This window comes from Calonectris borealis, chromosome 3 (assembly GCF_964195595.1).
Source record: "Calonectris borealis chromosome 3, bCalBor7.hap1.2, whole genome shotgun sequence".
Lineage (NCBI taxonomy): Eukaryota > Metazoa > Chordata > Aves > Procellariiformes > Procellariidae > Calonectris > Calonectris borealis.
Window position 1 is genome coordinate 85917832 of NC_134314.1, and position 16666 is coordinate 85934497.

Consider the following 16666-nt stretch of genomic DNA (forward strand, 5'->3'; position numbering starts at 1 on the left):
GTCTGGTTTTCAGAATACGGAGATGAATTTCTGAGCCTTCCATCTGGTTGCAGCATACAAAGTACCTGATTCCTGTTAAATATATGGCTCTTGAAATGTGCCTATATGGTATAAATAGATTGCCAATGTAAATTTTCAGGGAACTGGAGTGAGCATCTCTATACTGCACTGTGGCATGCAGCATATACACACCTGCACGACGAATGTTAAGATACTGTTTCAGTCTAATCCACAGGCTAAGTCCGGGTTGCTTTGAATACTTCCCTCCATCCCTGCTGTCACTAGCACAGTCCTGCACTCTATTCTTCATCAGCACTGGCATTCATGTCACCAGAGCAGTAACATAGTAAGGAAAAGAAATAGGCGCTGACAAAAAACTTAAATCTTTTGGGATGTTTTTTTTTGGTAGGATTTTTATAGGCCACCTCAGCTTTCTCATCTGCTCGCTATATCATTGCATGACCGCCAGTGCCAGTGCAAAGAGGGTGGGGCTGCCTGGCTAGAGGCAGCCATGGAAGCTGTGGTTCAGGTTTGTTTAATCTACTGTGGGTGAACACCACAACAATACCTCCTAATTTGATAGTATAGAACAATGTTCTCAGTGCCACAGTAAACCTCCCACTCCTTCCTTGCAATTTATCTTTTAAAATCTGTATTTCACTGAAACAGTTACTAATTTTAGTTGTATGTTTACCTATATTTTCAAGCGAAATAACCACCAATGAGAAAGTATAGTACACTGTATGCAGATGACAGTATTTTCAGAAATCTCTTATCTTAAACATTCAATTTGTTTCTTCTGTTTTTTTTTAATTGAGAAACTTTACATATATGGAGAAACAAGAAAAGGTATTTTCATTTTTGCAGAGATATAGATTTAAAAAAAAAAAACAAAAACAAACAAACAAAAAAATAACAGTGGGTCAAATTTGTGTAGCCTAAATCTGTCCTGGATTTAAAAAGTGAACTTAGAGGTGGCTTGTACAGACAACATCTTGGGATGTACATACGCATACAAGGCATGTTGTGTGTAAGTTCTCTTTTTACATACATAAATGTGAAAAAAATAATTGATTATGGGAGATGCATATTATGTTGGAGACTGTTACTCATGTGGGCCACACCTGATCCTGCTATAAATGGCTACAGCCTATTGGTAACACCCAGGGAGCTAATCTTTTTGATGACATTTTATATAAATATTCTCTTTCTGCAATAGCAGCTTGCACAAGTTAACAGCTTTTATGTTACTGAGAGGGGGAAGATAAATGTTCAGATAAACTTGAATCAATTAAAGCAAAATTTATAGAACTTAAATGAAAACAAGACAATACACTGCAGCTCTAATTAACCCCACATTTAAGTGCTTCCATCTTGACTGCCTCAGCTATTTGATGAAAGATGCTTTAATGCCTCTAGTTACTGCATTTGTGTAAACAAGGCTAAGACAACAAACTGCATGTTTTTTAACTTGAATGTTAAAATTATGCAGAAGTTCAATTGCTCTTCTGCTATGTCATTAAAACCAGAGATACAGTTAGCAGAGTGTAGGTATGCTATGCAGTATGCTCAGCTTAATTGGTGGATAATTTTCCTCCCTGTTTAGGAAATGATGCAACATCAATAGTCAACTGTCTTCACATACTGGGCCAGACCTTGGATGCGAGGTAATACTGAATATATTTTCTAAAGTACGAAGAAAATCACTTAAGAAAATAATGTGCTGTCAGATTTGGGCTACCTGTGTAAGGCTACAGAATTTCAAAACTCAAGAAGTTATAGTACTGAAAAGAATTCCCATTGCAAAGTAGGTTAATTACTAGTTAATTACTAGGGGTTGGCAGGACAATATTTGTAGGTTACACTTTCAACTTCAGTTTGGAACAATGGTGTCCAGGAACTGCTGGCTGTTAGTTCATCTGGTTTTAATCATATGACTGTCCCAAAAACACAATAGCGTTAGAAATATTTTATTCTTTTGCTTACACTGTTTAATCAAAAAATTCAGGAGTTAAATGCACATGGAATGCAGTAAATCTGTCTCATAGAGTGTCTTCATTGCAAAGTTAATTCAGGTTCTAATTGAACAAAAAAAGCCCTTTATATCAAATTCAGTGGTTTGCTTTTAAATTGAGCTGCTTGAACCGGTATGAGGTTTATGGATGAGACAGTCTTGAAATACTGGAAGGCAATGTGTTGCTTTTCATTAAGTGTACAGTCAACTATCTGTGCTGATAGCTGACTTTTAGATCTTTGCAGTTGTGAAACAAAACATGATAGTTTAATCTACCTCCATGGTAATTTAAGATAACTTTTTTCACTTTGCATTTACTCTCAAAGAATTGACTGGATTACAAGCAGGTAGCTCTTTTTCTTAGTATCTTCGCAGTGGCTTAAATGAACAAATTTTACTTTCCATTTGCTATGGGGTAGAGTCATGACCAATTAATATGGCTCAGCTGTTGCATGGTAATTCTTTAGGTTGCAATATCTTGGGTTTTATGTCATAAATTGTCCATGCTCTATGCAGTCACACAGATGGAATACAGATACAGGTGGAGGTCACCAATTCAGCTCGTTAGAGATGTAAAAATAGCTCCAGATGGGGATTAAGGGATTCATGGATGTTATAGGAAAGTTTGAAAATATTGCCATTGAAACTGTATATACTCATTCTGTAAAACAAACAAAGAAACAAAAAAACTGGACTGTTATTCAATTTACAAAAGATTTTAACCTGGATTTATTTCATGCATACCTAAATGGATACTTTCCTTAAACAAAGGATCTCTGTAATTGAGCTCGTTAAAACAAATAAGATAATAATTCTCCTGGATTATATCATTGCATAACTGATTGTGGTGTTATCGTTATGTAATCAATGCATTTATTTATTTAATTTTAAAGAGATTTGCTTGTTTTTACTCATTGCTTTCTGATACCTTTATTCTGGAGGCAGAAAGATGACTGTCATGGTTGGAAAGACTTTCTGAGTTCTAGCTTGAGATAGTTCTTCCTTTCCTAGAGTCATAAATTGCAGACTTACTCATTCTTCTTCTTTTTTGTTAGGTGTTTTTTTTCCCTCTGAAGGCAAATGAATCACTTAATTTATAAATTTAAAAGGACTTTATTTTCTGAATGGGAAACCACATAAAATATCCTTGTGTTCTGCAGGATACCTATGGAACATTTTTTCAGTAGGTTGTTCTGCTATGAGAAGATTTTACAGTATTAAAACATGAAAGATTTTTCTTCAGATCTTTATATAAGTGAAGACTAGGCTTTATTCCATGCTTGGCTAATAGAATATTCTTTTTCATTCTTTTTGCATGCTATATACAGGACTGTGATGAAGACTGGTCTGGAATCTGTTAAGATGGCATTGAGAGCATTTTTGGACAATGCTGCTGAAGATCTGGAGAAAACAATGGAAAATCTTAAGCAAGGCCAGTTTACACACAGCAGAAACCAGCCAAAGGGAGTTACACAAATCATTAATTATACCACAGTTGCTCTCCTGCCAGTGCTATCTTCATTATTTGAGCATATTGGACAGCACCAGTTTGGGGAAGATTTGATATGTATGTATTATTTAGAAGTGCCATGCCACTAAAATTTCTGTGTGTCATGTAGTTAACATTATTAGACTCTCAGCTCTATTAGAGAAAGACAAATCCTATATCCTTTTGACAAAATTGTCATTGATTTAATCAAACATTTGCTGTAATCGACCTCGAACAGTCTGCAGGTTTTAGTGCACTTTGTATAAAGCAGATGTGGCTGTGATTAGACAGTCAGAAAGCTTGATTTTGTTGGTAACTTTACCATAGATTTACTGTCACTTTCTTCTTGTGTGAAAAGTTACTTTGTATAAGTTAATGTGTCTTTGCTCTGTCTATAAATGAGGTTACACTACAAGAATGATGTTATTCTGTCCTACATGCACCTTGATTCAGTTTCAGTTAGCAGGGAATTTGGGTGGGTGCATCTTAGATCCTAAGGAAAAGTGGAAGGAGCTCCTGAAGGATTCAGGAACTGGAGAAGGGAATGTGTGTGAGACTCTGTATATGAAATTGCTGTAGAGATTCTGATTATGGCAGATTCAGTGTCCTTTATTTTCCCAAACCCAGTTTCTGCAAGACAAAATTTTGCAGTCTGCAACACAAAACTTTAATTTTATATATTTTAGGAACTCCACAGGAATTCTGCTGTCCAGACTGCACTAAAGGAGGCAATTCTGCTCTGTATAGCTAACTCAGTTATAGAAATAACTGAGAGAAGGACCTGGAAGAAAAGAACACCAAATTATACTTTTTCCTTTTTTTAGAATCTGTAGAAGTATTATTCAAAATAGCATTAAGATAACTGTTTTTGAAAATTTGGAATTGTATTGATGGATTTGAATGGGATGAAATGTAAACATCCACTTTTCTCGTTAAATTATTTCTGTAAAATTCTGTGACAGTATCCAGAAAAAGTCATCTGTGGGGTTCATACATCACTTGTTCATCATAAACCACTTCTTCAGGCATCACCATGTTTTTGATCTCTGGTATTCCATGTTTTGGAACTTAATAATTAGCCTTTGATACTTTGTTACTTAGGTTGGTATTCTTAATCAGCTATTCTACATATGTCACACAGGTGTCAAACACCCAATTTAGAATTCATAAACTGAGAAAGAATAATTAATATTTATTTTCCCTAGAGCATAGTTGGAAGGACTGATTTTTCTTACACACAACTTCTCTTTACATCTTGTTAAGAATAAGATTATCCTATTTGTACTACTCTGATGACAAGCATCTTGACCTGGTGCTTGTACCTAAGAGTATCACTACATGTACAAAGTAGTGCGATCATGTACAAAGGTGGGTCAGTGTATCTGAGGTTACTCTTATTATATAAAAATACTCAACTCCAAGATGATCCAAACTAAAATCATGGTATAGTAAAGAGCCAGGCTATGTAGTTTTGATGCACTATTTTGTAGGCTCTCCCAGCCCATTAAGTCTTAGTTCTATTTTATTCCCAACATGTCATTGCATCCTGGGGGAAGATATTAGCACTGTGGGAGAGATTAAAAAAAAAAAATCTATGGAAAGAATGGGAGTGTTGTCCTTCTTGATGGTACTTACACTGTTGTTACACTATTACTGCAGATTATATTGGAAAAGCATTTTTTCAAGTGGATGTTAAGATTATTCTCACATTTTTGTGACTGAAACATTTGATAATTTCAAAACATGCTTTGATGAAATATTCATAAGGACTAAAAGATTATTTATTTTTTTAATCCTTTGTCAGTCTGAAGTGTAAATTAAGTACATGCTATTAACTGGTATCTGTGTCTAAATTTTAAAAAATATAAAATGTGATTAAAAGAATTAAATATCTGTTTAACAGGATTGCCTTTATTTTGTAATGTATTTTTTACAGTGATGTTACATTTGTAAATCGATTTGTTCCCTAATAATTTTTTTTACTTTCAGCACTTTATTTGATTTGCCATGAAACTTTCTTAAGAGCTACAGACAAACTAGAAAAGATTCATTGACATATTTTTTATATCTATTAAATTAATAAATTCTCAGATTATGCAATTAAGGGTTATCCATGAAGTGTTGGTACGCCATTAATTTCAGAAAATTAGTGCACTAGTGAAATATGTTTACTGTCTTAGCTTGGTATTGAAGTAAATGGAAGTTTTGAGTAAAAACTATGGCACTCAGTGGTCAGAAGCCTTTTGTATTTAGAGAGTGATTTCTGTGGATTGCCTTTGATAAATTAATATTATTAATTCAATTATTGTCAAAAGAAATGTATTTTAATTCTAAGAAATATATTGCAAAGAAAAATCTTTTTATACCTATCATTTTCTTCTTCTCTTTTAGTGGAAGATGTTCAGGTCTCCTGTTACAGAATATTGGCCAGTTTATATGCTCTGGGAACCAGCAAGAGTATCTATGTAGAGCGGTAAGAAGGAAAAGTGTTCCTCTATTTTTAATATTTGTGTTTATATTTAGCTTCATGAATATGCAGTCCAGAAATGAATATAGGAAGAGATTAAGATGTTAAGTGGAATGCAGCTGCTTTTATTATAATACACTTAAAATGTTGCATTATAAGTTTGACAAAATATATTTCTTAATTTAAAAAAAAAAAATTATCCCACTTTACAATAAGTATAACTTGATTTGACGTTCAACTGGGGAATTGTAAAATATGTCGTTCAGCTCAGCTATTGTTATAATTCTTCCTTACATATTGTTTAATTGTGATGTATGTTTCTTTCGCATTACCATAAATTTATTTTGTCATACAACATATGTGTCATACAACACTACTTCTTTTCTAGCTTAATTATCCAGGCAAATGAGGCTTTATAATTGCTTTTTTGTGCATCTGTGTGTCTCCTAACCTTCCTCCAAGTTCCATTTGGTCTGTGTAAACCATATTTGGGCAAAAAAATAGAGGTACCTAGATAATTCAGTTCTTAAAACTGAATAGTTGCCCTGTAGTGACTAGCACTGTTCTGAGGGAAGGCTAAACAGAACTCATACATTTCAGATATTGGCAGCAGTAATCTAGGAAGTTCATATATCTGTACACTGTCTAGCAAATTAACCTGTGCATAACTCCAGACCAGCCCCATGACATACCCTTGCTTTCTTGGCGGCAGTATCATAGGAAACATTATGAAGAAAGGTGGGGACCAATGTTTGTAAGTAACAAAATACCCATCTGTGGAAAAGCAGGTCTCATTAGCTTCATAAGGGATATAAAATTAATTGGTTTTGGCAAATAAATGATGTGGGGTTTGTAGTTAAGATGAAATATGTCAGTTTAAGTGATAATTTTTGTGTATGGCTGTCTACAATCATCGCAAGTGAAAAGCACGTAGCGTGCTCTTTATAGGTGTATGTGATGGATGTATGTTTTGCTTATGAAGACCTAATGAAAAGGAAAAAAAGGAAGAAGGAGCAAACTGGATAAATAATAATGGGAATGAAGTTAGATTTAACAAAATCAAGTTTAATGAGTTAGATCTAGAAAGAATATAAGTTCCTAAAATGTGATAAACTATAGACTGAAGATGAATCTTGTTAAATCACAAGATCAGTTTGGAGGCCTTTTTTTTTTTAACTTGGAAGTTTATGGAACTCCTGGATTTCTGTCATCTGTGTGGCTCAGCTTCAACAGCTAAGGATTTCTCACATATCTAAAATCTGCTCTAATCAACTGAATAGGGAATCAGAATGAATAGTTTTAAATGTCCCCTGAAGGAGCCAAATGAAGTTACAGGGGATCACTTACTTCTTCCTAGAGACAGGCTTTTTACAATTTTGACACACTTAAGGAATTTTGATTGTCAAATAAATGTTGTCATATATTTGAAGAGAGAAGAGCAATGTTTTTGTGCAAAACTTTCAGAGTTACTGATCAGTAGAAGCAATTTTCCACTCTCTGAAGAACTTGACTTTCATACTAGACCAAGGTCTGATTATTACTATTTCTCAGAAAAAGGAAATTATATCACTCAAATAAAATGATAGTTGTATTTGGTCTCTTGGTCTATTCAGTAGCTTTTTTTTAATAGCAGAGATTGTAAAGTCAGTAAAGCTGAGAGGAAAGTAATAGAACAGAAGGCATTGTTATGATGATTTTGGGTTTTCCCTGCATGTTCCTCATTTGCTCTCAGCTAAGTACACCACCTCTGATATTTTATATCTTAACATTTCATTCATATATTAGCAGAGGGTTGCAGCAGAGGGACTTCAATTTCTATTACCTGTTCTTCTGTTGATGATCCTAATAATGTAGCAGCTTGTCTCTTTGAGATGAGCTCATTTTAGAATAAAAATAAGGCTGGTATATAACTACCCCAAGGTGTAGTCAGTCATCAAAGATGTGTATACTTAACGATGTTTGTTAATTCACAGGCAACGATCAGCACTAGGAGAATGCTTGGCCGCTTTCTCAGGTGCCTTTCCAGTGGCTTTTTTGGAAACTCATTTGAACAAACATAATATCTACTCAATTTACAATACCAAGAATGCGCGAGACAGAGCAGGTATTTCCAGAAACTCACATGATGGTTATGAAAACACAGTTTCACTATAAATGCTACTTGCGTTAATACATGTATTTTCGCATACATTTTATAGTGCAAGAATTGTCTTGTAATCTGTTGGTTGTATTTCTTTCCTAAATCAATGGGCTAAGTCTGGTAAAACTGATTATTTTATGTTTCTAAAGATACTGATGTTTTCATTTTGAGATGCCATTCTCAAAATACCACTTTGGAATCAATTTATTGAAGGGACTTTGTACATTTTTAGTCTCTCAGGTATTATATATTTGATGATAAAATTATGTATTCTAATCAATAACTTCAGTTCCTCAGTTTTCATATGCAATATTGAGTCCCTAAAACATACATACTTGCAATTGAAGCAAAATACTTTTGCCTCTATGCCCTGTTTTCAGCTGGGATAGAGTTAATTTTCTTCCTAGTAGCTGGTATAGTGCTGTGTTTTAGATTTAGTATGAGAAGAATGTTGATAACACACTGATGTTTTAGTTGTTGCTAAGTAGTGCTTACTTTTCAGCTTCCCATGCTCTGCCGGGTGCACAAGAAGCGGGGAGGGAGCACAGCCAGGACAGCTAACCCAAACTGCCAACGGGGTATTCCATACCATATGATGTCATGCTCAGTATATGAACTGGGGGGAGTTGGCTGCGGAGCTGCGATCGCTGCTCGGGCATGGGCTCAGCATTGGTTGGCGGGTGGTAAGCGATTGCATTGTGCCTCACTTATTTTGTATATTATTATTATTATTATTATTATTATTATTATTATTATTATTATTATTATTATTAATAATTGTTATCCCTTCCTTTTCTGTCCTATTAAACTGTCTTTATCTCAATCCATTAATTTTACCTTTTTTTTTTGATTCTCTCCCCCATCCCACTGGTGGGGAGGGAGTGAGCGAGCGGCTGTGTGATGTTTGGCTGCCTGCCAGGTTAAACCACAACACTGTATTAAGTACATAACATACCCTTAGAAAGTAAATATACTGTAGAGTAGTATGTAAATTGTTTTTCCTTTGTTTGAAATAGAAGACTGTACAGATACTTTCCAGTAACATTATGTATGTTTATTTTGCATATACCTTTTTGTTCTATTCTGAAACTCTTGATGTTTCTTATGCTGAAACATAGTTGTTGAATAAGGTCATATGCACTACTTCTTCCTACAGTAAATAGAAGAAAAGTTACAGTAGAACTGTACAAACTCTGCATATATGCTGAGTGTGAATTATATCTCAGATATGCACAAATGACAATGTATAAGATGCCAGTTTATAATGGCATCCATTTTATAACTTCACTTTTATTTTTAAAAAAGGGAGCATACTAGATTTATTCTTCAAAGAGCTGTAGTATCTTATCTTGAAAATATCAACAGCTATACTTACTTACCATATATATTTTATGTTGTGATTTAACCCGGCAGGCAGCCAAACACCACACGGCTGCTTGCTCACTCTCCCCTCCACCCCGCCCCCGGCACCCCGCCCCAAGGTGGGATGGGGAGAGAATCGGAAGGGTAAGAGTGAGAAGACTCGTGGGTTGAGATAAAGACAGTTTAATAGAACAGAAAAGGAAGGGAAAATAATAATAATAACAGCAATAATAATAATAATGATAGAATATACGAAATGAGTGATGCACAATGCAGTTGCTCGCCACCCACTGGGCAATGCCCAAAACCAGCGATCACTACTTCCTGGTACACACCTCCCATTCATATACTGAGCATGACGTCACATGGTATGGAATACCCCATTGGCCAGCTGTCCCGGCTATGCTCACTCCCAGCCTCTTGTGCACTTGACAGAGCATGGGAAGCTGAAAAGTCCTTGACTATCAGGTAGGTACTTAGCAACTACTAAAAACATCAGTGTGTTATCAACATTCTTCTACTAAATCCGAAACACAGCACTAGGAAGAAATTTAACTCTATCCCAGCTGAAACCAGGACAGCTCTTTTAATACACCTAGAAAGACAATCAGCTGTATTTTCATTGATTTTTAACAGAAATTTGAATTTATTTTCCAAATTACATTGAGTTTTAAGAAGACTCTGCGATGGCTGTATAAAATGTATTTGGGTCTGAATAGGAGAAGAGACTGTTTTTGGAAAGAGACTGGCCTTAGGCTATGTTGGTACAACCATTTGGATTCACAAATTGCAGAGTAAATTTTCAATATATAGATATCAGTATATCTCATTGTATGTGTACGGTAGGATGTTAGACATTCAAGAGCTAATAGTTGTTCTGACAGATATTTATTTGTAGATGAAAGAAACTGCCTCCAAAGATAAAGGCAACTGCAGTGCCTTTTCAGAGGAAGGAACTGATAATTCTTGAAAAGTAAATATTTACAATCAGAAATTCACCTCCAGAAGTCAGTTTGTCAGAATCTGCTCTACTCATTATATCAGGAAATTATTTTTTTCCTTATATTAACATTCCAAGTCTCATCTGAGGTGTTGTGGAGAGATGTTTCATTGTATCAATTTGTTTCCTCAACTGCAAAGCTTATGTTGGAAGAAATTCTGAAATTTAAGCTTTATTTTGAATATAGCAAACTGAATTTCTCTAAATTCATTCCATAATAATTACATTGTTGAAGCTTCCATGTAGGAATTATTTTTATTATAGAAAGTTTTATTATTGAAGCTTATATATAAACAGTTTATTGCTCAATGGCATGAAAGTACCTGTTTTTTATTGTTGTGTTTGGTTTTTTTCCCTTGGATCACAAGGGCATAAATGTAAATAGAAAATAGAAGTTGTACGGAATAACAATTGAAAAGAATTATTTTCCCTCTATGACTTCATTTATTGATTTTTGGATTTTTTTTTTTTTCAATAGTTCTCAATTTGCCTACTAGTGTAGAAGAGGTTTGCCCAAATATTCCTTCCTTGGTGAAGCTAATGGAAGAAATTGTGGAACTGGCAGAGTCTGGTATTCGTTACACACAAATGCCACATATCATGGAAGTAATACTGCCTATGCTATGTAGTTACATGTCACACTGGTGGGAGCATGGGCCAGAAAACAACCCTGACAAGGCTGAAATGTGTTGCACAGCCTTGACGTCAGAGCACATGAACACTTTGTTGGGTAACATATTGAAAATCATCTATAATAACCTTGGTATTGATGAAGGAGCCTGGATGAAGAGATTAGCAGGTAAGATATAAAAATAAACAAATAAACAAACAAGCATGTGTGTATATATTCAGAATGTGTGTATATATGTATATACACACTCTGAATTATTCTATATTTACCCTGTTAAAGCTGGAGTAGGACAACACTCATATTTTTATGTTTTTAAACAATACAGATCTTGATGAACCAGAAATATTAAGTATAAAGAAAGAACAGTGTAAGCAGTATGTTTTAATCACTTAATAAGTAATATAAGAAGTACATCAGACTATTTCTTTTTCCCCAGAATATGCACATATGCATTTTGCGTTATATTGAATTAAAGGACTATAGTTATTTAGCCCATTTTCATTATATAGCAAGTTTCCATTTGCAGGCATTACACAGTTCCTTGCTATTCTGTATGAGTGTGGATTCCTAAAATATTGTTTTGAAGCTGTATATCTGACATATCTATTACAATGAAATGTGGAAATGCATATGTCATTTTAGTAATCCTTACATTAACTTCATTGTGATAACACCTTAAAATTTATTTAAAAACAGTTTAATTCTCAGTGTACAATCTCTAAGGAAAAGTCACTTCAGTGTTTTGAATTCAGTTTTTCAATTAGGCTTTCTTATGACTTTTCAGTACTTATTGTAGTAGTAATTTCATTCCTGGTAGCAGTCTGGATTCCTATTCTTTTGAGGGTTAGTAATGTAATGCACTCTAAGGATAAGTGGTAACTGCCTAAAATTCTTTGTAATCTAATGGATATGTTACAAATGTTTTGCACTAATGGGCCCAGATGAAGTGCTAATTTACATATTCATTTTTATGAGTAGATTTGCAAAAAGCTTGTGCTAACAAGTCTCAAATGGCTGGTTGATGGATGGTTGAATCAGTCTGATTTCTGTCTACACGCACAAGCCTTCCAGTGTCCTAATGTGCATAAGAAATACAGGCAGGCTGTTTCAGTAGGTTTGCAAATAACTAGAGCGTGCTTTCCAGTTCTAATTTGCTCAAGCTAAATAGCAAAGTTCAAAAGAGGAGCCAGTGGCTGAAAGATCTTGTGTGTGCACTGTGTAGCTATATATGTATCCACCCATACATACCATTAAACAGCTTCTACATTACTCAATAAAATTATGCAGGCAAATACCAATACGTTGACAGAATGTAAGTAAAGAGGCATTTCAAGTTTTATGATCTTGCAAGCTTAGTCTGTGAAGTTGTAATTTCTGCCCTCTTAGTGACAAAGTGAAATCCTGACCACATTTAATTCTTGGCAAAACTTCTGCTGATTTCAATGGGGGCAGGATTTTACTCTATAGCCTAGAAATAAGATTCAGGAAAGAGGGGAAAGGTAAAAGTTTTTATTTATATTTTGTGGCCAGGTATATACTATAATATTCATTGCCTTAAATAGTGTTTTCCCAGCCCATCATAAGCAAAGCGAAGCCACAGCTCTTAAAGACACACTTCCTGCCACTGATGGATAAGCTAAAGAAAAAAGCAGCAGTGGTTGTATCGGATGAAGAACATCTAAGAGCAGAAGGCAGAGGTGACATGTCGGAGGCTGAACTGCTCATCCTAGATGAGTTCACCACTTTGGCACGGGACCTCTATGCCTTCTACCCTTTGTTGATTAGATTTGTGGACTATAACAGGTATGTGGAGAGGAACAGGTCAATGAATCTCGTAAAATCTTCCTGTTTATTGATACTGTCTCTTATCCCTTGATATGCCTAGCACTGAATTAAAGTAGCTTTTACTCAGCCTGCTCATCTTGAAGTTGTTCAAGTTGATGCTTTATGACTTTTAGGAGGACCTGGGGTCTTTTTCAAATGAAAACTGAAAAAAAAAGGTGCAATCCAAATCTGTTGGATTAGACCTAGGATTAATGTAAAAGGATTTTAAAGGTTTTGAAATAGGACGTCAAAAAACCACTGCTACTGGAAAGGATGAAAAGCATGCATGCGTGGTTTTGTTGGCTTGTATCCTTGTAAAATGTTGAAAACTGATTTCAAAGCATAAAGCCAGTGAGGATCATCCACATTTCCACCCTTTTACCAAATTTTAGGGCAAAATGGCTGAAAGAGCCCAACCCTGAAGCGGAAGAATTGTTCCGCATGGTGGCTGAGGTCTTCATTTACTGGTCAAAGTCTCATGTAAGTAATTCCTTGGCAAATAATTCTTTTAATTAGGTGTCTTAGTAGGCAGATCAATTATTTAGTGGTTGTGTTTGGGAAAACATTTAATGACAGCAGCGAAACTGTAGATGGGAAGGTATTAATAACTTTTAGTTTTCTGACACTTTTGAAATGCCTGAGTAGCTAGGGGAGTTGATGGGTGTTTTGTAGCTTAGTAATACTGATTGTAGATATTTTTTGTATAAATTCTGGTTTGTTTGTTGTGGTTTTTCTTTTTTTTATTATTATTTATTTTTTATATATTAAGCTCATTGAAGTCTGTGTCCTTACCTTTTTTTTTTTTTTTTTGTCAATCAGTTATTTTCACCCCCAAAGCCTTTTTATAACCAGGATGTATGGCTACTAAATAAGTAGTAGTTGTCTCATTAAAATCTATTTTCCTAAATTGTACAGCCTGTCTGCTTGAGCCTCATGGCAGAGTTATGTTAAAAAACATGTGGAAAGTCCTCAACACAACTAGTGGAACAAGGGTTTGCTGAAGGAAATGTGCAGCTCTAATTACAGTTACTTAATTTGTGTTGCAGTGTAGATTTGTATTTCTTTAATAAAACTTAAAGGTATATAATTCAATTATTAAGCCTAGGTCTGTAGCTGGACTGAATGAAGGAAAGTCAGTAAGTGTTCTAAGAGCAAGGAAGTAGCAAATATATCTTACAAGTAATTCTCTGAATAAAATATTTGTTTTTCCTAGATGATACTAATATTTCATAAATTTTACCAGTTAAGGATTTCTTCTTAATTCCACTTCTACAAAATTTACCCTTGGTTCTCAAGTCTGATTGCTCTGGTTCGTGTGCAAGAATGAAGGGGTCTGGCACCATCACTCATAGTGCTTACATAAAAATAAAACATGATTCATGTGAAAACTGGTACAAAAAGAAGAAAAAAACCAAAAGAGACTAAATACTTTCAGGCATTGGATCTCTATATGGACTGTTGTCTATACTAAATTTCTTTTCTGCCATAACTTCAATTCTCTCAAGTCTGGGAAACAAGATGCCTTATTATTTGTGTACTTGTGCCTGAATTTGACTGTAAGATTTATTATAAACATCGCTGTGCACAGAAACTGGTTGCACAGTAGGTAGATACTGGATCATCAAGTTACTTGTGTATTCGTAAGTTCAGTCTTTTATTTAAAGTTTCTTATGTATCTGAATACAGTGGGATTTATAATGGAGAAAAAAATGGAATGGATGATTTACTAGTAAAAAAACCCAGACAATATTTTTATATTGAATTAGAGGAGGAGTGAGATTTTTATCATAGCTGTTTCATAGCTAGAGAAACATTTATTTCTCTCTAACATAAAAAAAAACCCAAAACACATAACCCCCTGAGCTATGTCATGTAAATAAAGCTGGAATTCAAGGCCATTATTGATCATCCGTTATTTTCTGTCCTTGTCTTATCTTGTGGATTTTACAAATTTCCAGTTAATTTATATTTTTATTTAAAGTTTGTTTAGATAGATTCCTCATATATCATAAGTGCTTCTAACTGAGATCTTGTATGTATTTCCAGAATTTCAAAAGGGAAGAGCAGAACTTCGTGGTACAAAATGAAATCAACAACATGTCTTTCCTTATCAGTGACACCAAATCTAAGATGTCCAAGGTAATGTAAACATATTTATATTTTTCTCTTTGCAGAGGGGAAGGAGACAGGAGGACTCCAGAGAAGCTTTTTTTTTTTTTTTTGTAACGATATCTGTTGAAAACACTGGGTTGAGAATCAAAATGTAATCATTTGAGAAACACAGTGGACTTTCAAGATATTAGTGCAAAATATTGGCAATGTTATAATGGCAGTTCCATTGGATAGGGTTGCAGCTGTATAGGTAGTAAGGAAATTGTCAAACCAGAGACAACTACAAAGTTGCTAGTACAATTCTTTTATTTAATATTGGATTTTTTTCATCTTTGCTTTATGCTGCAGGCAGCAGTTTCTGACCAGGAGAGGAAGAAGATGAAGCGAAAAGGTGACCGGTACTCTATGCAGACCTCTCTCATTGTGGCGGCACTGAAAAGATTACTTCCCATTGGCCTAAACATTTGTGCTCCTGGAGACCAAGAGCTAATTGCACTGGCCAAAAATCGATTCAGTATGGTAGGTGCTCTTTTTGCACTTCTAAAAGGTAGAAATATTTTACTAATGAAATTCTTTGAATATTTTCCCCCATGCTCTTTCTTACAGCATGACACAAATAATCAAGACTATAATTGTGTTATACAAAGGCACAATGGGTGACTATCTTAGATAGTAACCTGCATATTGTTCTCATTTTCAGGGCATGAAACATTTCAGTTTGGACATACTTATTTTCTAAATGATCAGTATATGAATAGAGATCACATTCTTAAATTAAAACAGTCATTTCTCTCTCTTAATTTTTAATGCTAAATTGTGTTTGTTATATTTTATGAAGCTTGAATTTGGAAATGCAAATAAGAACTGGATGTTTCCTAACTTCTGTGCCCAATATCATAACTAATTCCTTTTGATCACTCTCATGTGAATGCAAGAATTTCTGTAGGGATAGACTGTTTTAAAAGTGATTCTTCTAGGAGTACACTCACAGTGCAATAATGTGATTATAATTTGGAATATACTCCTTTCTCAAGCTATGATGCTTTATACACCCTAGCAGGTTATATGACCTTTGGACAGTTGAACTGAGTGTTTATAAAGGATAAAAGATCTCCAACAGAAACAAAAATCAAATCAGAGAAGACTATGTTCATGATATTGGTTTCATTTGGTCAAACTTTGGTTAAAGTATGCATGTATGTATAAACTATAAATTTTAATTCAGACTTGCATTTGGTGTGTTACTGTGGACAAATATGAATGATGCCATCCAGAACTTGTTCCTGTGAGCTTGGGTATGGCTAGCTCTGACCTGATACAAACAGAAGTATTGCCACTGAGATTATCCTCAATCTTCCACATTGTCAGTTATATTCATCATCTGAAGTAAGCCCAAGATTGACATTTTTATGAACAGTATCTTTTCTTAATTACCTTCTATTCCTAATTTATATGATTTGTAATTTATTGACAGAAAGATACTGAAGATGAAGTACGAGATATCATCCGCAGTAATCTTCATCTCCAGGGCAAGGTAATCTATATGCAGTTTTTAAACATGATTTTTCCTCCTTTGAATTAATTTGTTGGTGCCATATAATGACAACCTGCCTTTGTTCATTAGGAT

At 34.6% G+C, this 16666-nt stretch overlaps 1 protein-coding gene across 1 annotated transcript in view; it reads left to right on the top strand.

Annotated features, from left to right (window-relative positions):
• Positions 1-16666, top strand: part of RYR2 (ryanodine receptor 2) — a 445326-nt gene that overhangs the window by 345506 nt on the left and 83154 nt on the right. Inside the window, exons 62-71 of the mRNA XM_075147916.1 lie at positions 1607-1667; positions 3343-3581; positions 5895-5976; positions 7944-8074; positions 10951-11271; positions 12666-12906; positions 13320-13407; positions 14974-15066; positions 15388-15558; positions 16514-16573. Of these exons, the coding sequence (XP_075004017.1) occupies positions 1607-1667; positions 3343-3581; positions 5895-5976; positions 7944-8074; positions 10951-11271; positions 12666-12906; positions 13320-13407; positions 14974-15066; positions 15388-15558; positions 16514-16573 (1487 nt within the window). The remainder of the gene's footprint in view (positions 1-1606; positions 1668-3342; positions 3582-5894; positions 5977-7943; positions 8075-10950; positions 11272-12665; positions 12907-13319; positions 13408-14973; positions 15067-15387; positions 15559-16513; positions 16574-16666) is intronic.